The sequence below is a fragment of the Hipposideros armiger genome, unplaced genomic scaffold (assembly GCF_001890085.2).
Source record: "Hipposideros armiger isolate ML-2016 unplaced genomic scaffold, ASM189008v1 scaffold_94, whole genome shotgun sequence".
Classification (NCBI taxonomy): domain Eukaryota; kingdom Metazoa; phylum Chordata; class Mammalia; order Chiroptera; family Hipposideridae; genus Hipposideros; species Hipposideros armiger.
Window position 1 is genome coordinate 4,555,518 of NW_017731444.1, and position 23,171 is coordinate 4,578,688.

Sequence of the window (23,171 nt, forward strand, 5' to 3'; positions counted from 1 at the left end):
GGGCTTCTTCTCCCGCTGGGTCTTATTTTCAGGGAAATATGGTAGTAAGCTTGGGGGAAATGTTCTAATTAGGATTTTATCTCAAAGAATTCTTTGCTTTGTTGAATGGGCACCACCTTGGGCAGTCAGTTACAACCTGGGTGGGGGGCACAGGCAGGACAGTGTTCAGCAGAGTCAAGGAGGACTGATTTTTATGGGGTCAAGCTGTCAGTGATACTCTTGTGTTAGAATAGCCATGTTTCCCTCGTCTTTGCATCACCGCAGGGCCTCAGGAAACAAGTACTTACATTACAAGTCTGTCCGTACATCTATGTATCTTGTCTAGGCATCAATAATCTCTTTCTCCCTTAACTATTTAGGAGAGTGAGAGAAGAGCTGGGTAATGCACTTAAATACTTGCTCTGGGTCACTTCTCTGGACCTCAGTTTCCTTGTCTGTAGAATGGGTCACATCTCCCAATTTTCTCAGCACCTTGTTTTCTCCTGTGGATCACATGGGCACAAGTTATCACCAGTATTTCTCCTTCTCTCCCTTCCACAAACATTCACTGAGCACCTACTATGCACTAAATACCATGCTAAGTGCTTGGATAAACTAATACATTCATTTTCCCTTCGGGGAGATTATGCAAAGCTGCGGCAAATAGCCCACTGGGGGCAGGTGAGCAGGAGGGAACGACGTTTGCAGTTACTAATCAGGAATATCCCAACCTGGGCCTGGCCCACTGTGGAGCTCAAGAAGCATTTGTGTGTTGAATGAATAAATGGATGGATGGATGAGTGGATGAATGAATGAATGAATGAATTAATGAAAAGCCAAGCAATTTGGCTGGGTAGCCTGTCCAGCCCGATCTAAGGTGAAGGTACACTGTCCGTCCAGCTTTCAGAATAATTCTCCAGCACTCGCAGGTTCTCGCTATTCAGACAGAGCCTGAGTTAGGGCTTGTGGACAAGCTTGGCGAGGCTCTCCTCACCCTGCTCCTCTCTCCTCAGGCTTCTCCCCAACCTCGTGGACAACTTAGTGAACCGAGTCCTGGCCAACGTCCTCCCTGACTTGGTAAGAACCTATCCTGGGACGAGGAGTGAGAAGCACAGACTTTCCCCAGACCGAGGGGCCGCAGTCCAACCTCCATCCCTGTGGGCATGCAGGTGACCCAGAGGGATGGAGGGAACCAGGGAGCTGGGGCATGTTCTTGGGCCTGGGAAGGACCCTGAGGAACATGGAGGGACAGGTTAGTAACGGGATAAGGAGGGGGAGCTTGAGAATCACACAGTTCCCGGTTTGAGTCCCAGCTGTGGCGCTTGCAAGCTGTGTGACACGTCACATCACCTCTCTGAGTCTTGGTTTTCCCATCCGTAAAAATGGGGATTATGAGAGCGCCTCCCCATGGGGCTGTGGGGAGGACAGCACCAAGCAAGTCAGTAAACGTTAGCTATCGTTGTTATTATTCATGTATCCCCTCCCCAACCCTCTGCACTGTCACCAGAACTTCATGCCTTCTCTCCCCTACAGCTCTGCCCCATTGTGGACGTGGTACTGGGTCTTGTCAACGACCAGCTAGGTCTTGTGGACTGTAAGTTCTTCCTGCTTCACTTCATTCAGCCAACATCTATTAGCACATGATTGGGGCCTAGCCTGTGGAGGGCCAGGGACATTGCAATATGTGGAAGGAGGGCCCAAGGTGGTGGGGGCGGCAGACCCACCCTCAGGCCCTTGGAGTGCTGTGTGACTGACGCCTTGACAGAGAGTCTCCGTGGCCTTTCTTCTTGTCCCCAAACACCACCACTCAGAGGGAGGAGGCTCCCCACTGGCCCCAGGAGGGGCTACGGGTCTGGACTGCGAATCAGGAGGTTGAGTTTGAGCCCTGGCTCTGCTCTGGCACGTGTGGACTCAGAGAGACTATCCCGTTTCCTCACCTCTAAAACGAAGGGGTCAGCTTCAACCCACAGAGGGACTGGAGAGTGAGTAGCAGGAGACACCATGGAGACTGTCCAGGTCCTCAGAGCCAGGCTCCAATGCCACCTCCTGATCCAGTGAACATTGTTGAAGACCAGCCTACCCCATATGGTTGTGCAGTTCCTGCACTGCATGATTCCAGGGATCTCCTTTTATATAGACCACAACATAATGGCGGTACCTGAGTTGTGCAGTGCACAGCCTCTACAGCTGTACAGGGCAACCCTCTCTGATGGTGCTCCCATTTCTCTGGGACTCCAGGCAGTTTGAGGATGGCTTTCCTAGACAAGTAAAATTCTCTCCCTATTGTGGCCAGAAACAAGGGAAGAAGAGCCCAGACGGTGGGGCTATTCATCACAAGCAGTCAGGGAGATGGCCAGATCCAATGAAGTACCATATTTGTAGAAACTTAAAGTTTCTTCCCTGGTGCTCAGCACTTCACAGTTTACAAAGCTTATCAATATCCAGGATCTCACCCCCCACCCCAATAAAGTCCAAGGAGTTATGTTAAGACTGTTTTACAGAGGTGGAACTTGAGGTTCAGAGAGGTGCAGTGTCTTGCCTGAGGTCACACAGCAAGGATAAATCAGCTCTGGGATTTGAACCCAGAATTCTTGCTCTTTCCATGGTTTCTGGAGCTGGAGCTTTGCTAGCCTGTCCCTGTGGGGCACAAAGAAGGAAGGTCTCTGGGAGTGTGAGGAGACCTCCTTGTGACCCCCACCTTTGCCTGCAGCTCTGATTCCTCTGGGGATATTGGGAAGTGTTCAGTACACCTTCTCCAGCCTCCCGCTTGTGACTGGAGAATTCCTGGAGCTGGACCTCAACGTGAGTGCCTGGGCTTTAGAGGAAGAGGAGGTGGCCCTCTCCCTACAGGCAGGGGTAGCAGTGAACGTCCCCCAGGGCTTCTGCTGAATGCTTAGGAGGCAACATTTGAACAGGACCCTTTCATGATTAAAGGAGGACTTTCCGGAAGGAGTATTAGAAAATGCAATCACAGCCAACACGTGCCAAGTGCTTACTGTGTACCAGCCGCATTCCTAGTCCAACCTCACAGCAACCATATGAGACAGGCACTCTTACTGAGGAAACGGAAGCACAGAAAGGTTAAGCCACTTGCACAAGGTCACACAGCTAATAAGTGTGAACCTGGCATCTTAACCCAATCTGGCTTCCAGCTACTAGAGCTGCTGCTATGAACTTGGGTTTCCTGGAGGAATGAACCCTGCCAGTAGTGTGCTGGTAAGCATTAACAACCGGCTCTCGGTGATTCAAAAGAAAAAGTCCTGTTTTGTAACACATGCTGATTTCCATGGTACAAATGCTCTTCCACCACGGCCAGTTTCAAGCTACCAACATGACTCACTGAACATAAAGCTGGGAAGAGATGTGTGGCATCAGGTCCTGTGAGCTGGCTCCAGCACACCCCTGAATCTGGCCCCCAGCTGTGCACAGGGCACACACTCGTATGTACTTCCCCTGGGCTACGTGAATATGGGTGCTTCCCCATAGGCTCCATCAAATATAGAGCTGCAAGTGCACACTCATGCTCTCATGTACACAGCACACCTGTGCGCACATATACATGCACACGTAGCATGTTAATAAACACATAGCCATTCAGGAGGTATTTGGTTACCTGCTGGATGCCAGGCTGTGCTGGTACTGGAGTTGCAGTGGTGCACAAGACAAGATTTCTGTCCCGGTGGAGCTTGCAGTTTTTTGGGACAGGCCATCCAAGAATCACTCGCACAAATGTACGGTTATAAATCATGAGCACTGTGAAAGAAAGTTCCTAGCTATCAAAGCCTAAAGCAGGGGATATGACGTACCCAGGGGGGTCATGGAGGGCTTCCTGAAGGAGGTGACACTTGAGCTGTCAGAAGTAAGAGGAGAGGAGTGTGGCAGAGGGAACAGTGTATGGGAGGAGTCATGGTGGGGGTGCTGAGGCGGTGGTAGGGGCTGACCAGGCCCTGGTGGCTGCACTGTGGAGGGTGGTTGAAGGACAGAGTGGCTCAAAGGTGAGGTGGAGAGGTCCCCCTGGGGCTGACCATACAGGGCCTTGAAGGCCATGGAAAGGAGTCTGGTCTTTAAAGAGTAGATACACCAATGTGTATTGTGCAGGTGCATAAACACTAACTCATTATAGCAGGGCAGGGAAAGAATCGATGTCATACATGTATTTAAAATATATGGCAATATGCCATGGCTATAATTATAAATGGTCATAAAGTAGGAACCGCAAAAGTTTCCATGCCATCACAAATTGAAGAAGACCTGGGGGCCATAAATGAAAGAATCACTCAGATCCAGTAGGTTTAATCAAGGAAGGCTGGTTGGAGGCAGATTGACGGAGCCTCCCTCCTCTCCTCGTCTCCCTGCCCCCCTGCCCCCCTGCCTGTGACCCTTTTCTTCTCTGCTTCCCCAGACTCTGGTTGGGGAGGTTGGAGGAGGGCTCATCGACTATCCACTGGGGCGGCCAGCCATGGCTCCCAGGAATAAGATGCCAGAATTGCCCCCCATGGGCGACAACACCAACTCCCAGCTGGCCATTTCTGCCAACTTCCTGGGCTCGGTGCTGACTCTCCTGCAGAAGCAAGGGGCACTGGATATTGACATCACTGATGGCATGGTGAGTCATGGCCCCCCCTGGAGGTAGGGCAGGCTGATCAGCCAGAACTCCCTATTTACCCTCTAGGCCCCAGGGCCTTGAGGAAATTGCTTTAAAGTGAGAACTATAGACTCGCCACCTCTTGGCTCATCTCCAATTCATGGATGTGTGTCAATTATATCAGTGCATGGTGCCTAAGAGGATTGTAGGTGATTCCCAGACATGGGGATAAACAACATCAAACCATATGATGAGACCGATTCTCCCTATTCAATTCTATTTAATTGTATTCCAATCCTTTTTTAAAAGCATAATATATATTCATTGATATGTATCTCCATACAAATGTTTAGAATCCTTTCACCTGATAAACACTGATACTAAGTAACTAAAAGATACATAAGAATAAAATACGCTTAGGTATGTTCCAGAGTCATTTTCTCTCCAAACCTTTTCTTTTGAAAAATTTCAAGCCTTCAAAAAAGTTGCAAAATAGAACAATCAATGTTCAAATATCCTTCTTCACCTAGATTCACCAGTTAATACTTTGCCATCTTTGCTTCATATCTATCTATTCATCTATCTGCCCGTCCATCCATCCATCTACATAATCTATCTATCTATCTATCTATCTATCTATCTATCTATCGATCTATCTATCTATCTATCATCTCATCTATCTATCAGTTGTTGAACAATTTTCTTGGTAACATCATGACATTTCACTCCATAAACTTCAGTATGTATCTCATAAAAACAAGATGTCCTTCCCCAATCCACCATACAAATTATGTCAATCTTTGATTCCATTAAGAGAAAAGCCTCCATTTTGTGCCAGTATGCAGATAACCCTCTCCGGCACTTTGAAGTGTCCTCTTTTTAACCCAGAAACTCATGCCCATAGCCCTCCACAGACAATACCCCTGCAGAACGTAATGGCATTGCTTTGTTTTTATTGCATTTAGTTTTACAGTTGCCATCTCTGTAAAGTGATACTGGGTTTCCACGTTTTAGTATTTGAGGTTTTAAAAAGTAGGCCGATTTAAAGTAGGTATTAAGTAAACAATAGTACAGGTGGTCCAGGGATATGGCAGAAACATGCATTTAGTGGACACTGGGTTATGCACATGGACGCGCTGATGCTCACCTGACATTTTTAGAGGGCCAAGAGTCAGGTCTTGCCTCCTGCCTTCTAAGTCAGGCCTGTGGTGAGCTAAAGCGGCTGGCCTCCACTTAACCACAGAGCAGCTACCTTACATAGTGGCCGCTATTGGATAGGTAGGGCCCCCCAACCTATTGTCTCGCTCTCTTTAAGGGGGAGACGGTGCACCCGCTGGTTGTCTGAGAGAGCGTAGGAGTTAATCGCTGTGTTAGCAACTCCTGTCTGACCCCATAGCCTCAGGGACTCTCATGGCTCTCCTTCTTATCCTGCAGTTTGAAGAGCTTCCTCCACTCATCACATCCACGTTGGGAGCCCTGATTCCCAAGGTACGTAAAGCAGGGGTGTCCTCTTGTCTTCAGCCTCACCCTCCTCCCAGGAGCCGGATTGGAAGGGAAGGTACTCAGTACTAGGGTGGGTGCTCTGACCCCCCCACCTTGGGAGTGCAGTGACAAAGGCTTGGAGGCGAGCACAGAGGGGCACAGAGATGAGAGAGAGGCACAGAGGGTTGAGTTAGAAAGCTCCTGAGCTCTAGCAGTGGACTGGCCTGAACAGGTCAGATCCTGGCCTGGCCACTTCCTCGCTGTGTGTCTTTGGGCAAGAGCCTTAATATATCTGAGCCTTAGCTCCCTTATCTGTCAAAAAGGATGCTAACTCATATTCCACAGGTTCACATAGGAGGGTAAAGGAGATGAAGGAAGGAGATGTTGACACAGGGCACATGTGGGTACATGGTAGCTTCGAGGAAAAAGCCAGCTCTTTGGAGCAGACAAACATGACTTTGAATTTCCACTCAGACATCCCAACCATACTACTACCTTAGGCAAATGCCCTCTCTCCGAGCCTCATTTTTCTCACCTGGAAAACGGGAGCAACAATGCTCACCTCACAGGGTAGCTATGGACCTGGGATTTGAACCCAGGCACAGGGTAGGCATTTGATAATGTTAACTTGTATCGCTTTTTTAAATAATAACAAATTATTTAAATTTAAAAAAAAAGAAAGCAAATGCGCTCTTGTCAGATTAATGGCCATATGCAGTTGGAACAAAGGCCTTTCTGATCCTAGTCTTTTTCCCAGCTCTTCTCCCAGGCACCAGGCAGCAAAGAGCTTCTTAATGTAGTAAGCTTTATACAGGTGTGAAAGATTGCTGTCATCTGCAGCCATTTTTGACATTTTTCATCTCTTTTCTACCTGTGCTGCCTAGTTCTGGGTGGAATTCAAAGGAGGCAGGAAAGGAGACCAAACTCAACAAATGGTCACTATCGCCCTCATGTGGTTGAAAGCAGAAAGGCAGAGCACCATGCTCTAGTCGCAGCGGTTCTCAACCTTCCTAATGCCGCGACCCCTTAATACAGTTCCTCATGTTGTGGTGACCCCCAACCATGAAATTATTTTCGTTGCTACTCTATAACTGTAATTTTGCTACTGTTATGAATCATAATGTAAATATCTTTTTGTTTTCCGATGGTCTTAGGCGACCCCTGTGAAAGGGTCGTTTGACCTCCAAAGGGGTCGCGACCCACAAGTTGAGAACCACTGCTAGTGTCTTAAACAGTGAGAGCTCCAGGAGGCAGGCGAACCCCTCCAACTGGACCTTTTATGTATTGGTCCACTTCCTGTGAGCGTTGAACTTTACAGTTTATGAAAGTTCTTAAGAATCCACTTTTTCATTTGGTTTTAATCATCCCCCATCCATGGGGCCAGAAGGGATAACCAATTTTACAGATGGGGAAACAGAGTTCACACAGGGAGGTCACACAATGTGACAGCAGCAGAACTGGGCTAGAGCAGAGATGCAGGCCTTGAAACGGGGCTGTGTCTGCAGCAGAAGGATTCAATCTAGACACTAGGGAACATCTGGAGTCCTAGGCTAGGGCGGAGTCACCAGTAGAGGCTTGACCAGAGCTGGGACTGGCATCCTGGGTATTCTGATGTGTGGGGAAAGTTCAAGGTAACCTCTCAGTGTCCCTGAAGAAGAAGGTTTGCTAATTCTTGGAGACTGTATGTTGGGGTTGGGGTGGTTGGGACACCAGGCCCCTCTGGGGAAATACCCTGAAAAATCCCTTTGTGAAGAACCAGTTCACCAAATCATTGATTTATTGAAAGCCAACTTGCCAAAATGTGAATTCACTGACTGGCCAGTTGGATAAATTTACTAGATGTGTCAATAAACCAAGAGCTTGTTCAAAAGACTTTCACCTTGGATGTGTTCAAGAAAATGAATAGTCTTTTTAGGACCAGGAACCACACTGCTGCATTGCCTATGGAAGTTTCCATTTACATGGATTTTTAAAAAGTAACTCTGTGGTTTTTCCCCTATATTTATGCTTATTTAATATATTTTTAAAAATTGTTCCTTAAAATAAAGTTTTTGGTAAATCAGTTATTTAGCAATTATGGGAAACTGGTCATTTCCTGAGTTGTCCCTTTAGCCAATTAGCCTTTGTAGCCAACTGGCCCAGATCCCTCCCAACATGGGTTTCTGGAGATCCCAGCAAATCCAGGGGGTGGGACAGGCCATGTCTTTCTCCAAGACTTCACTGTGAGACACCCTGAATTGTGGATTTTCTCATTCCAGGTCTAGAGACAGTGGGAGGGAGAAAAGGCCTGGGCTTCTGAGTGACACAAACCTGGGCTGGAATCAACTCTCCTGCTGGCCTTGGACAATTTGCTTGGTATTTCCCTCTGAGCCTCAGTTTTCTCATCTGCAACATGGAGAAAATATACCCTATGGAGTTGTGATAATTCGTTGACATCATAAATGTCCAGGTGACCCTACTCACTTGGTACCAGTTCTATGCATCAGGCATTGAGCTCGAAGCTTTACTGACATCCTTTACATTTAATTCTCCCAATGATCCTATGTGAGAGGCTCAGAAAGGGCAGCCCCTTGCCCAAATCCAGCAGCGGGTTGGAGCCTTTGCATGTGGTTTGTAAAACTCAAGAGATGTTGTTGGATCGGAAGGTAGCCAGTGTGAGACCTTCCAATACCCAAGGCCCACTCACGCTAGCCTGGTGTCCACCTACAGGTGTTCCAGCAGTACCCCGAGCCCCGCCCACTCACCATCAGGATCCAGGTACCGAACCCACCATCAGTGACGCTGCAAAAAGACAAGGCACTGGTGAAGGTGTTTGCCACCTCTGAGGTCATGGTGTCTCAACCCAATGATGTCGAGACCACTATCTGCCTCATTGATGTGGTGAGTATCTAGAGGGGTGGGTGACCACGTGGTCTATTGCAGCCCACAGAGTCTTTCAAATCCCCAGTCCCCTCCATAGTGACTACACGCTTGACTTTGGGGCCAGATAATCTGATTCAAATCCAGTCTTATAGCTATGTGAACTTGAAAAGTCACTTCCCCTCTATGGGCTTGATTTTCTTCTCTACCACATGGGAATGGCAGTAGGACATTAATAAGATGCTCAGAGCAGTACCTGACATACTGTAAAGGCTCCAAAAGTGTCGGCTATATTTATTCTCATGGATTGTATATCACAGTGCGTGGCAAAGTAGGCTTCGGTCACACATCAGCAATATTTATTGCATACCTACTGTGTGTTATACTTTCTACTAGATGCTGGAGGAACGGGAAATTAGACAGATGGCACTGGCCCTCTTGTTTCTGGTACCTAACAGGGGACTGATACAAAATACAACAACTTCCACAACTGTTTCTTAGAGAGGAATCCTCTTAAAAATATGTTACTCCCCTTCTCAAAAGACTTGCTTTCAATCATGAAGCATAAACCAATCCTCTCACACTGGCCCACAAAGTCCTTCGAGATCACCCCCCGTCACCTTTCAGCTCCTCAATCTTTCTTGCAACATGCCAGGCACAGTACAACCTCAGGGCCTTTGCACATGCTGTTCCAGGTGCTTGGAATGCTCTTCCCCCAGATAGCTGCATGGCTCACTTTCTTGTTTCCTTTAGGCCTCTGCTCAAATCTTCCCTCCTCAGAGAGGTCTTCTTGTACTGCCTGTCTAAAATATCTCCACCCTTCCCATCTTTCTCTCTCTGCCTCCCTTGCTTTACTTTGTTCGTACCCTTAACCTGACATTATAAAATGCATTTGTTTGTTAGTTTATTTGGAGGCATGGATGTGAATTGTCTTCTTCATTGCCGGATCCCCAGAGTCTAGCCCAGGGTCCAGCACATAGCAGGTGCTCAATAAATATTTGTCAAAGGAATGTGTTGTATGAGGTGCCATTTCCCCCTCCAGGATTAAAGCTTTGGACTCAGACATTTGGGTTTTGTCCCATCTGCTGTGTCTTCCCAGTCTCTCCTTCCAGGGCTCGAGACAAAATGAGCCCCCTCTAGTCTCGGAGCATGCCAAGTCCTGGTGTATGTGTGGGAGTGGGTGGGGGTGAGGGAGGCTCTCATTGTAAGATGAGAGATTAAAAGGGCTGATTCTCACTCAGGAAGTGTAGGCGGCTGCCCCGACCCAGTCCCTTGTGGACTAGTCCCTACTATGTGCAGATTTTTCCATCAACAGTCAAAATATTTGTTTGATCCTGCTCAGAACTCTTCCATGACTCCCCAGGATGCAGCCCTGAGTCCTCTCCAGCCCACTGCCTCCACCTGGCCTGGTTCCATCCCACTCCTGCCTCCTGGAGTCCTCTCACCTCCTTCCTCTCTAGCCTTCTCTCTGTCCCTCTAATGCCAGCCTCTTTCCTGACCCAGGGCTTTCGGACATGCCCTTCTCACTACCTGGACCATTCTCACACCCTCGTCTTCATCTGGTCAAATCCTACATATCCCCCAGGTCTCAGTCCAAATGCCATTTTCTCATGAATGGATGGATTTCTATGCCCACACATGTTCCTGCCAAATACACCTGGAAGCCCTTCTCTGTCATCCCAATGATTGTTATTATTGTTATTACTAGTAATGTTACCTGAATTTGTTCAGAGCTGCCTTTTTTTATAAGACCAATTTATTTTATTTTATTTTATTTTATTTTATTTTATTTTAGGGGGAGATAGGGAAGCAGAGAGATTTTCCTAAAACAAAGCTTCTGCTTGTGAGAGGGGCATGAGTTTGAACCTTTTATTCCCTCCATGGGGTGGGCAGGGCAATTATGATTGACAGTGATGATGCCCAATCCCATCTACTCATCTGAAGCAGATTTCCTAGGCTGAGGCCATTCCACCCCCTCTGAGACAGCTCAGAGGAACTTGTAAACAACCCATGCCAACTGTTGGCTTCCTGTTCCAGTTGTCTTCCTGAAAAGTGTTCACTCAGCCATTGCTGTGACTTACTGGTGAACAACAGTTAATGAAGGAAATTTATTATTCCTAACTCCTTCCCTCCAGAGGGGGGATATCTGTTATATGGTGAAGGCTGTTGGGGGTCTTGACTTATAAAAGGGCTTGACTGTGACCTCAGGGAATAGCCTGCTATTATGCTCAGTGTTAATGAAGCACCTAGCCAACGCCTGATACACAGTGAGCCCTCAGCAGGCAATGGCCAGTATATGACGGCAGTGACGTTTCATTCTCCTTCCCTTTCCTCCAGGACACAGAACTCTTGGCCATGTTTTCCGTGGAGGGCGACAAGCTTATGATTGATGCCAAGCTGGACAAGTAAGGGGGTTACGGCCTCAGGCTCCTGTGGTCAGAAAGGCTTCTTGGGTGCAACAGTGTCTGGTGCCAGCTCACGGAGGGACACCAGGGAGGGCTGAGAGGTCTCCCGGTGTGGCTGTGAGGGCTGGATAAATCCAAGAGGCTGCAAAGGTGAAAATGGGCAGTGACTGCAGGACCACCGACACAAGTCAGACAGAGTGGGTGAAGCCTGAGCTTAGTACAAAGAACCAACTGCCAACAATAACAACATCAATAACAATAATGATGCTGGTGATGACAATGGGCCAAGCTCTGCAGTAGGTGCTTCTCTGTATTGTCTTGTTTAATTTCCCAATGGTCCTGTGGAGTCAGGGTTATCATTCTCCCATCTTAAAGAAGAGAAAACTACATTACACAGAGAAGTGGATTTATTTACTTAGGGCCACACAGTGACAATAGTGAGAGGCTATGAGCCTCTAGGTCTGTATAGCCTAGAGCTGTGATGAATGGTTACAAACATGGGCTTTGAAGCCAAGCAGTATGGGTTCAAATCTCAATGAGACCACTGACTGGCTGTGTGATGTAGGCCGAGTGACCTTGCCTCTCTGAAACTCCATGATCTCATCCAAAAATGGGAATAATAACCCCTACCTCATAGGACTCATAATAATAACATTTATTGGATGCTTTCTATGTGCCAGGCATTGAGTTAAGCCCTCACTGTGTTTCAATTCACTTAATGACATCATCCTATGGCAATAATATTATTATCCCCACCTCAAGATAAATGAGATTATATGTAAAATTTTCAGCATGTGCCTAGTTCATTGTAAGTTTTTCTTCTTACTACAAATATTTATCAAGCCCAACAATGAGAGTTACATATAATGATATTCATCAGAACCACCCAGGAGTTTCTAAGAAGGTAAAGTTGAACCCGCGGCCTGGGAGAGAAGGGGCCAGCGCATGAAGAGCAGCAAGACCAGTACAAGCCACCTTGGCGGGGCAGGAAATAGCTTGGGTGTTAGGATAGAGTGGCCGAGGGGAAAGGAGGGATGGGAGTAGAATTGGGGAAGCAATAAAACATTTGTTTCTCTCCTGCTGGATGCCAAATGGCTCCAAAGACCCTACCCTATGGGCAAGTCTGGTCTGGCCTCTCAGGTAGGACTGTTGGTTTGCAGATGAGATTCAGGCGCAGTGAGACTCGAGTCCTCGCAGTGCAGAGCGAAACCTCAAACCCAGGCCTCTTCCTGCTCAGAACAGCACAGCAGCCAAGAGCACAGGCTCAGGGTGCAAATCCTGGGCCCTCCCTCCCGAGCTCTGTAGCCATGGCTAGTTACCCTGGAGCCTCAGGTTCCTCTCCCCCAGGGTTGCTGAAAGGGTTAAACAAGTCAGTGATGATCACTAACACGTGCATGGCACTCACCATGAACCAGGCAAGGTTCGAAGGGCTTTACTTGAATTATCTCATTTAGTCCTTGCAGCCACTCACTTTGCAGAGGAGGAAACTGAGGCATAGAGAGGTTAAGTACTTTGGCGAAGGACACATAGCTAGTAGTATATGTGTATAGTGACAGGCTATGAGCCAATCCAGGTCTGTGGTATATAAAGCCTTGCCATTGTGTCTGGTATGTGGTTGGTGCTCAATACTTGGAGACCAGCAATTGTTCTTATTTACTCCCCCCAGGTCAAGAGAGGTCTTCGTGAGGATGCTGGCGGAGGGGCTTCTGATAGCTTAGTGACATTCCAGCCCTTTGTGAGCCTCAGGCAATCACTACTTCTGACTGGCTGTCTATTTTATCTGCAGGACAAGCCTCAACCTTAGAACCTCAAACGTGGGCAATTTTGATGTAAGTACCAAGCTCGGGCCCCAGAGTGAGATCTTCTTGGAATGGCAATCCCCGTGAGGCTGGCTGGGGCCTGGGTGGTTTGTGAACTCCAAAGCATTTATTTACATCAGTGCTGTCAGGCCTCATTTCACAGGTGGGGAAACAGGCCCACAAGGCCAGAGAGAGACAGAGTACCGACTCACAGCTCCAACTCTCCCTACGGGGCTGTCACATTTTAACTGACTGCCCCCATGCAGGCCACTTGGCCCAAATCCCTTCACTCCAGGGTGGGGAGGTGGTGAGGGCAGCCGTGTCCTACGGGACCCCTTCTTCCCTGGATCAGGGGGTTCTGCTTTGCCACTGACTCCTTTAGGACCAAACCACTCAGAGCCTCAGTTTCCTCATCTGTAAAACAAAGACTTGGATTTATTTCTAACCTCTCTTTTACCTCCACATTCTGGAATTCTGCTTTTCCAATCTGAGACACCCATATTCTAAAGTTTAGTCTGTTTCAGCTCTGTTCATTCTTGGGTCCCCCACTCCACCTAAGGCTTTGGAAGTTCCCTTCTTTTCTTTTATAAATTGACAATGAAACAGACTCTTGTTCCCTAGGACAAGCTTGGGTGATTTCCATATGTGCAGAGAATACCCATGGTGTTGCCCATTTTTGAGCTTTTCTAACCCAAACAAATACAACCCATGGAGTTGGGATCGCCAGCTTCGTTGTACAGATGGAGAGACTGGTGCCCAGAGCAGGGCAGTGACGTGCCTCACAGCTGGTTGGGGCAGAGCTGGGGCTAGAACTGGACTCTCTGGACTCCAAGTAGAAAAAGATGCTAACATTTAATGTGAAATTAATGAATGTTTGTGAAGCAAAAGCAATTGGCACCAGACACTAAATTATGCTTTTTTTTTAAACAAGTTTTTCTCATTTAATCCTCACAACAAACTAATGATTTGGGTACAATTATTAGCCCACTTTCCAAATGAGGGAGGCAATTAAGTGACTTGCCTAAGGTCACGGAGCTAGTAACAGGCAGCGCTGGGATGTAAGTAAGTCCCCATGCTTTTTTCACTGTAGTACCACATGACACTACGCTTCAGCAGGTTTTTTACATATCGTAACTTAGTTTGATTTTTGACAACACCCCTATGAAGGAAGGAGTATTCACTCCCATTTTCATATGTGGAAACCCAAGTTAAGAGAGATCGTATACGAAAAGGCTCAAGGCCAGGCACTTGCATGATCTGCTCCTAATCCTTGTGGCATCCTTGCAAGCTGGGCTTGCTGGCTCATTTTTCGGATGAGAAAACTGAGGGCCAGAGAAGTAAGGGAACCTTCTCAGAGGCCCATGAAGGCTGAACTGGGATGAAAACCAGATTTTTGGCTACGGGGCCCAAGGGCCTTCCATGACACCATCGTGGTTTCAGAATGAGCCCCTATAGACCCCATGCTCTGTGCCTCCTAGGGAAGAATTGGCCTTCTTTTAGTCCCTGTCTTCCCATGAGCCTTGGACCAGCACTGCCTCTGCCCCAGGCCTCAGCCTCCTCACTTGGACAGAGAGCAGGTGAATCAGATGTACCTTGGAGCTGTCCAGCTCTGTGGTGCTGCAGTCACAGGCACTCTGACTGCCAGCTCCCAGATTCTCCCAGAGCAGCTCTGTAGCTTCTGCTTGGGCTGCAGAGCAGGGCCTCAGTCCTTTGGATTGAAGCAAATTGTTGCCTAAGTTGAGTTCTCATTCTTTCCCTGCAGGTTGGCCTCATGGAGGTGCTGGTCGGGAAGATTTTCAACCTGGCATTTATGCCTGCGATGAACGGTGAGAGAGGGTGCCTGGGCCTCCTGGGGGCACATGACCTGGAAACCTGCTGGTTACTGGTTTTTTGGGCATATTTGACATAGAGCCATTCTACCTCAATAGCATTTCTGAGAACTTCATTCTAAGCTTATTTAATTAAGCCTCTGATGCAAATGTTGCCCTAAGGGTCTAAATCTGCTGTTTTTGCTTTATTCTATTTTTTTCTTATTTCACTGATTGTTCTGTTTTTCTGATGATCTATGTCGAATTCAGATTGCACATTAAAATTATATGTGTGTAAATTTTTAGAAAGTCCACAACAGTTTTAAAAAGAAAATCTCACCTCCACAGGAGGTTAATCTCAACAGCTGGGTACGTTTCCTCCTAAACTCTTCTTTCTCCATTTGTTTTCCCAGTACAGTCCAAGGTTATTTCCTGACTTACTTTTAGTTGTGGTAAAATGCACATAACATAAAATTTACCTTCTAAACCATTTTTAGGTGTATGGCTCAGTATTATTAAATATATTCACATTGTTACATTCTTGACTTATTTTGAATCATGTATTTATTTTTACTTATACTACATGCATACATTATTATTGTGAAATGTTCAATCAGGAGAGATAAAGCTAAAGTTGCTCTCATCGATTACCCCAACCTCCTAACCCAGAACCCGCCTTCTAGGTAGCCACATTATTAGCAAGAGGGTTTTCTTGCTCAGCTTCATAAGTTGAATAGACAGAGCACGATTCCTCCTCTCTGGGGCAACTTGTTGAACTGTGGAGCCACCTGGAGGCTGGGAGAGCTGCCCCATCAACTGGGTAACCAACCCCATTATGACTGAAAACCTCTGTCCCCAAGTCCTCATGCTACTTGGCCCTAACCTCTCCCTCCACTCCTGCTTCATGGAAGCAAGGAGGAAGAGAGACCGCCATCAGCTGTAGCAGTCGAGGTTTGTTTTAAGAGCTTTTGATGTCAAACAGATCCTTATTCTGGGAAATGTCGCCAGAGGATGAATCTCAGTCACCGGAAAAGTGCTGGTCACAAAGCCCATGCACATTCCCAGTGGGAGAGGGTGACAGCAGGAGCTGGACTAGGCTGGGCTGACTGAGGAGGCAAGAGATGGAGACGTGTCCTGGCTGGGTCACTAATAAGTGGCTGAACTTGGCAACAAGTTTCTCAATCTCACTATAATGCAATTTACCATTCTCAAAAGTGAGAGATTGGATTAGATCCATTTATTCTCAAAGTAGGTTCCACGGAAAAATAGTCCCATAAGATACTCTGAGAAAAGGGTTCCGTGGAAAGCAAGTTTGGAAAACGTTGAATATATTCCTCTGGGATACATTTACAATGTCCCTAGCTCTCCGAAACATCCTGCTGGAGTCAGGAAGTCTGTTTAAATTCATTTACTCCAGTTCCCCCCACTTACCCTTTCCGGCCTCACTTCCTCATGTCCTCTTCTTTCTATCTTACATTTTTTTCTAGAACATTAATAGCAGGCCTGACATTCTAAAAGCAAACAGTACACCCCGCAGTGGTCATTGGTTGGGGCGCCGTGTGCATCCTCCCATGCCTTCATTCAGCAAGCTTCTGTCTTTCCTCTGTGCCTGACCCAGGGCCAGGCGACGTTGGGGACACACAGTCCTTGCCTGCGTAAACTCACAGTCTAGTAGAGGTGACAGATGCTGAGAGAGAATTCATGTTTTGTGATTTCTGTGATGGGGTTGTTTAGGAGGAGCAGCAGGAGCCCACAGTTGCTTGGCCTGAAGGGGAGGAAGCTTCGCAGAGGAGGTGACATCCAAGCAGAGTCTTGAGGAAGGCTCAGAGCTCAGCAGGCAGGCAAGGGTGAGGGAGTGTGCTCTGGGCAAGAGGAGATACAAGGATGAAGGCCCAGAGGCATAAATGAAGTGTCTAGTGTTCTTGCAAATACTGGTGGCTTTCCATAGGCTGAAACCTCTTGGCCATGCTGACTATGCCTGACTGTTTGTTTGTTTGTTTGTTTGTTTGTTTGTTTGTTTGTTTGTTTTCTTTTCGCAGCCGTGCTGGGCTCTGGTGTCCCTCTCCCCAAAATCCTTAACATCGACTTCAGCAATGCAGACATTGATGTCTTGGAGGTAAGAGGAGATAAAGCTCTGTCTGCTTTCCCCTCCACCCCCAGGAAGTGGGAAGAGGAAGAAAAAGGAAGGGAAGGGTGGGGCAACAGGGGCCTCTTCCTTCGAGCGATGGGGCTGAGGGAACAAGAAACAAAGCTGTTAAAAAACCTCAAATGAAGCTTTTCACATCTACGATTTCATCTAGTCCTCACAACAGATGTCATTGCCCCATCTTACAGATGAGAATACTAAGGCTCAGAGCAGTAAGGGGTTTGCCCAAAGTGGAAGTGTGATGTTGTTTATTGGAAAAACATTTATTGAGCACCTACTGTGTGCCAGACAACATGCAAGAGGTTGGAAGACAGCAGTGAACAAAACATGTATAATCCTGGCCCTTGCAAAGCTCTCGCAGCCAATGGGGAGATGGGCCTTTGGGTAAAACTTCCCAAAGTAATTGCTAATTATAATCGTGGCAGGTACCTTAAAATTCAAATGCAGGTGGTCTTGTTTCTACTACAAAAACACGCGCTCAGTATTTGAAATTTGGAAAATACAGAAAAGATTAAACAAACACTTGTTTATTGACTATACATATATATATCTATATAGATATATAGATATAGATACATATATATCTTGATAAGACATTAACACCGATACAAAGCTATTAACTAATCTACAGACCTTATTCACCAGGTTTCCCACTAATGTCCTTTGTCTGGTTCAGGATCCAGGATCCCACTTTGCATTTGGTTGTCACCCCTCCTGAGTGTCCCCCAATCTATGACAGTGCCTCAGCTTTCCTTGTGTTTCATGACCTTGACATTTCTGATGAGTTTGGCCCATTTTAGGATATGTCCCTCAATTTGGATTTGACTGATGTTTTCTCATGATTAGACTGAGGTTATATTTCTGGCAAGAATGTTATCAAAATGATGCTGTGCCCTCTCAGCACACCATATCAGGGGCACATGATGTCAGCGTCTTATTCCTGGAGATGTGGACTTCGATCATGTGGTTAGGTGGTTCCTGACAGGTTTCTCCCCGCAGTTACTATTTGCCTATTTGTAACTAATATCTCCTGGGTAGATACTTTCAGACTATACAAATATCCTGGTTTTCATCACACTTTCTCCCACTAATTTTGGCATTATTCATTAATGGTTCTTGCCTGCAACAGTTATTACCAAGGTGTTTGCCTCATAGTGGATTTTCTACTTCTATAATTCCTTTTACATTTATTAGCTGGGATTCTGCTGTAAGGAAGAGCCGTCCCTTCTTCCTCATTTATTTATTTACTCAATTATTTATGTCAGTGCAGACTCATGAGTATTTATTTTGGTCTATGGGTCAAATCTATTACTTTTATTCTTTATTTGGCTGTTGATATTTTAACTATGAAAACTGCATTTTGGAAGAGTGTGGAGAGGGGCTCAGGCCTGCTTTTATTATTTGGGGGAAGAAGTTGATGAGGGGCAGGGAAGGAAGTGTCTTGCTCAACGTCCCCTGTACAGGGGAAGCTAATTACATGGCTGGGCTGATCCTCAGGCCCTTTGATCCCAGCCATCTCCCCTGTTCAGAGTTACTGCTTCCCAGAAATGTGACTTGCCTGATCCAAAGGCTGTTGGCTGAGGCTGCAGCCAGATGCCACCCCACCACTAACTGGGTTCTCTGTTCTGCCCTCCAAGGATCTTCTGGTGCTGAGCGTCTGAGTGACAGAGGCAGAGATGAAGTTGCATCCACAGAAAAAGGCAGAACCAGCCCAGGAAAGGCTCAGCCTGACACAGCCCCTGGGTCCAAGTCCCTTCAGCCTCCCCAACCTTCCGACCTGTCCCCACCCTGAGAAAAGATCCAGCTGTTACTCCCATTGGCAAACAATGACGTACACAGTCACCCCACGGTCAGCAGCTCCCAAGGGGAGGAAGGCCACCTGGAGGACTGAGGCCTCTCGAACTCCAGGCTGGACTCCACACTGCGTAGTTTGTGCCTTTCAATAAAAGATTCCACTTTCCCTGCAGTTGGGGCATGTCTCCACCAAGGACCCTCTCTGGGGGTCTGAGTGTTTCTTCCCTTCATAGCTGCACCTGACAGTTGAAGCTACAACTAGACGGAGGATTGGTTCAGTTTATGAGTGAACAAGGTCAGATACCTCTGAGGACCCTGCGAAGGCAGGAGGGGGATTGAATTCAGTTCTCACTGTCTTTGTTCAGTGCTCGACTTGGCTGATACCTCTTGCCTCAGTTTCCCCACCACTCCTCAGCACATGGGAAGGGCCAGCACCCAGAAGCTACAAGTTCAAAATCATCAGGCTTCACACACTGCCAGAGGGATTTCTTATAGCCTGCCTCCTGAGCGCCACGATGACAAGGGTCTCCTCTCCTTTTTCAGCTTTCAGTTACCCTCTTCCCTTCCGCTCCATTTCTGTATTCCCAGCATGTGACTTGCTCAGGTCCAGAAGGGTGAATGGGTGCATCCCAGGTCCCAGGGGAGAGGTGAGAGAGGCAAAGATGGCCTTCCGCCTATCCTCCTGAGAGCTCCTGTTTGTTGAGCACACGTTACCTGCTGAGCCCTGCCCTGAGGCTTTGGGACTTGATCTCATTTAACCTCATGAGAGCACCATGAGGTAGGTCCCAGGACGGTCCAATGTTGCACATGGGGGAAACTGAGGCACTGAGAAATGCCCAAGGTCACACAGCTGCAAAGTGACAGAGTGCGGGTTTAAATCTGATGATTTAGCTCCAGGGCTCAAGCCCTAACCATTCCCCACACTGCCTCTGTTCATAAGTTGCAAGGGGGGTGCCCTAGGCTGAATTTGGCCCCAAAGCTGTGCAGTCCCCAGAACAAAGAAAGCACAGAGAATCACACACCAGCACGTCAATGTTTCTCCTAAGAAGAGAGGCACATCACACTGCTCATATGTCATTGGCCAAAGTAGGTCACATGTCCCTGTCTGACCTCAAAGGGTGGGAGAGTATGGTCCTCTTTTATGCCTAGGAAGGAGATGAAAACCAAGTATACTGGTGAGCATAAGTAATGTCTTCCACACTCTCCCATGTCCTTCTAGGTAGGTGGGGGCTGGACATGTGGCTGAGGGGGAGCGAACTCCTGTTGCCATAGAGATTTTGCAGAAATACATGGCACCTCATGCCTTCAGGTTCAAGCTGGGGAGGCACAGATGCAGCAGCAGCTTAGAAAATGAGCAAGAAGGCTCCCAAATCAGTTCTTTTTTTTTTTTTTTAAAGATTTTTATTGGGGAATTGGGGGAAGGGGAACAGACAAGTTGCTGTCCTTTTGTTCTTCAGTCTAGTTGTGGAGGCTGTTGCTTCACTGGCCCAAGCTGGCACCATCATTGCGCTCTTCCTGGGCGAGGCAGACCAGTCGCCGGCTTCTGGACGGCCGCTCACGCTGGCTGCTGGCCGCTCACACTGGCTGCTGGCCGCTCACGCTGGCTTCTGGCTACACACGGTAGCCCATGGCAACCCACTGCCACAGGGGCTGCAGCCTACGCCGTCGCCGGCGACTCATGGCAGCCCAGCTCCGGGTTGAGCTGTTGTTCAGCATCTTAGCTCTAGAGGGCAGTGTCACTGGCCCTCATATGTGGGATCCGAACCGGGGCCCTCTGGCATCCCAAGCCAGTTCTTAACCATCGCGCCACTCGGCCGGCCCCCAAATCAGTTCTTTATGAGCACGTCCTTGTTTTCTACATAAAGCCCAGTGACTGTCCATTCAGTGAAACCTAGACTCTGGCCATGTACTGTCTGCTTAGAGCAGCGCTCCCCTAACCTCCACCCCAAGTCTCCTGGGGACCCTGTCTGCCAGGTAGTGAGAGAAATAGCCAGTCTCTTCATATTAAAAACAATCAGACAGCATTCCCTGGAGAAGTTCCCCTGCCAGCCTTGTACATCACTGGGCACAACTTTGGCATCAGGAAGTCATTAAAGAGCAAGAATTTTGGAGTTAGGAGGATGGGTTCAAATTCCATCTCTGTCACTTGGCTAACTTCTTGAGGTCTTTAGCCTTCTGAATCTGTTTCCCCATTTGTAAAATGGATAATAATAACTATAATATATTGTATTACTATTACAATGTTAATATAATATATTGTAATATAATAATAAACATAATTATTATTATTATTATCACACTCTAAGATGAGTGTGAGGATATTTAAATGAGATGCTATTTTCTGAGATGCTTACCATTGTGACTTATGAAGTCCCTTTTACACAATTAAGATATATTTTTCCCTTCCAGTGATTTTTAAAAAGACTTCTTCCCCTCCATGTTTTTCTTTTTTTTCTTTCACTTAAACATCAGGGGGCTAAAGACTGGGTTGTCTGGTTCAATATTGGCTGCATCATTCATTCATTGATTGAGTACCTACCAGTTCTGCCCTCGAGAAGCTTGGATTCTAGTCCACAAGACTCTAAATAATAAAAAATAAAAAGTAAGTAAGTAAACAAAGAGGCTATTTTGAGATTGTCTTGAGGACTGTAAAGGGGATGAACAGGGACACATATCAGGGAGGGGACCGGGTTGGGGAGGCCCCACTGTGTGCTTTCTGAGGAGGAAACACATCACTAGAGCCCCCTCGAAGGGCCTTTACAGTCCATCGCCCCTCCCCCAGTCCAGGGTCTCTGTCTTCCCTGGACTCCTTGGTAACACCTAAACCCTAGTTCCTTCAAAGGCTCGGAGTAAAGTAAGGTGGGGCTTCCTGTTTAGTTGAGAAAATGTCTGGTGTTTTTGTTCAGCACAGAGGAAAAACTAAAAAACTAGCGGTTTATTTCCCTTTGCCCTTGATTTAAATATTTAAAGTAAGCGATCAAGTTAGTTTCTTGGCATCACGATACACAGGGGTCCCAGAATGTGGGAGGAGTGGTCCATAGTAGCCTCATCAGTATCCTTCCCATCTGAGATTCCTCTAAGGTTAACGCAATCCTGCAACCCCCCGTCCCGACTCCTGAAAAGTCCTAAATTGGGGGGAATGTGCTTTGTTCTACAAAATGGGAACTTCAGGAACCTTGGGACCAACAGCCCCTGTGCCTCCCAGCACTCATCTGTCCAGGGTCAGAGTTAAGAGTTCAGCTATTAGGGACAGCTCTGCCACCAGTTCACTGTATGTCCTGGGCAAAGCTGTTCACATCTCCGAGTCTCCTTTTCCTTGTCTATAATCTCTGTATCGCAAGGTTGTTGTGTGGATTAAATGAGACGCACAGAGCCTGGCATACAGTAGGTGCTCAATTAACGTGAGCTTTCTGTTTTTCCCAGGACAAACACTTTCCAGCCTTTCATTAACTGGCTGGTTAGAAGTAAGTTGTTTCTTCTCGTAACCATCCCCATTGTCCCCCAATCCACCCCCCTTCAGTGTTAAGTAATCCTTTCTCAAAGGTCCCAAAAGCAGGTGCAAAGTCTTGGGGCCCCACCCACCCCCATCACCATGTAGAAGGGGTGACAAGAATGTACAGGCAGGGCTCCCAAGATGGGCAGGGGTTGGGGGATGAAGGCGCAGGTCCCAGACCTCACCACCAGGTGGTGCCATGACCCTGCTAATCCACATTCCTTACACTTAGAAATAAGAAGATATTTGAATAAGGCAGGCATGTGCTGGGCGTGTGGCTTTCATGATCTCATTTAATTTTCAAAGCCATCCCGCATTAGCTCCATTTTAAAGATGGGGAAACAGAGGCTCAGAGAAGTGATTATGACTAAATGTGTGAGCTGGGGAATCAGGACTCTTGGGCACAAATCCAAGTTCTTCAACCTACCAGGATATTTAACCACTCCGTGCCTCAGTATCCCCATTTGAAAAATGGACATAGATTAAAATAAACAAATAGCTAAAGTCTACTAACTATGATGAGTAACTATTTTTATCCTATGTCCAGCCCTGTGCTACACACCTTCCATGGGTCATTTCATGCGGTCCTCACAGTCACCCTAGCAGGTGGCTGTTAATATCCGGTTTTGCAGATGATGAAACTGAAGCTCAGAGAGGTTAGCTGCCTAGCCCTTTCCCATACAGCTAGAATGAGGCAAAGCGATATTCAAACCCAGGTCTTCTGACAGAGAGCAGGAGGAGGTGCGGGGGCGTCCAGGGCCCCAGTGAAGAGAGATGTCTTAGGTTCTTGTTCTGGCCTAGAGCTGCCCTGCTGTGTCCTT

General features: G+C 47.3%; 1 protein-coding gene across 1 annotated transcript in view; it reads left to right on the plus strand.

Annotated features, from left to right (window-relative positions):
• BPIFB4 (BPI fold containing family B member 4) overlaps positions 1-18,919 on the plus strand; it is a gene marked incomplete at its 5' end in the record, with an annotated part of 34,453 nt that extends 15,534 nt beyond the window's left edge. The window contains 11 exons of the mRNA XM_019645696.1: positions 993-1,056; positions 1,513-1,573; positions 2,690-2,781; positions 4,382-4,585; positions 5,999-6,052; positions 8,756-8,926; positions 11,243-11,310; positions 13,097-13,139; positions 14,872-14,935; positions 16,957-17,033; positions 18,701-18,919. Coding sequence (XP_019501241.1) covers positions 993-1,056; positions 1,513-1,573; positions 2,690-2,781; positions 4,382-4,585; positions 5,999-6,052; positions 8,756-8,926; positions 11,243-11,310; positions 13,097-13,139; positions 14,872-14,935; positions 16,957-17,033; positions 18,701-18,724 — 922 coding nt within the window. The remainder of the gene's footprint in view (positions 1-992; positions 1,057-1,512; positions 1,574-2,689; positions 2,782-4,381; positions 4,586-5,998; positions 6,053-8,755; positions 8,927-11,242; positions 11,311-13,096; positions 13,140-14,871; positions 14,936-16,956; positions 17,034-18,700) is intronic.
• Between the last annotated feature and the right edge of the window lie 4,252 nt (positions 18,920-23,171).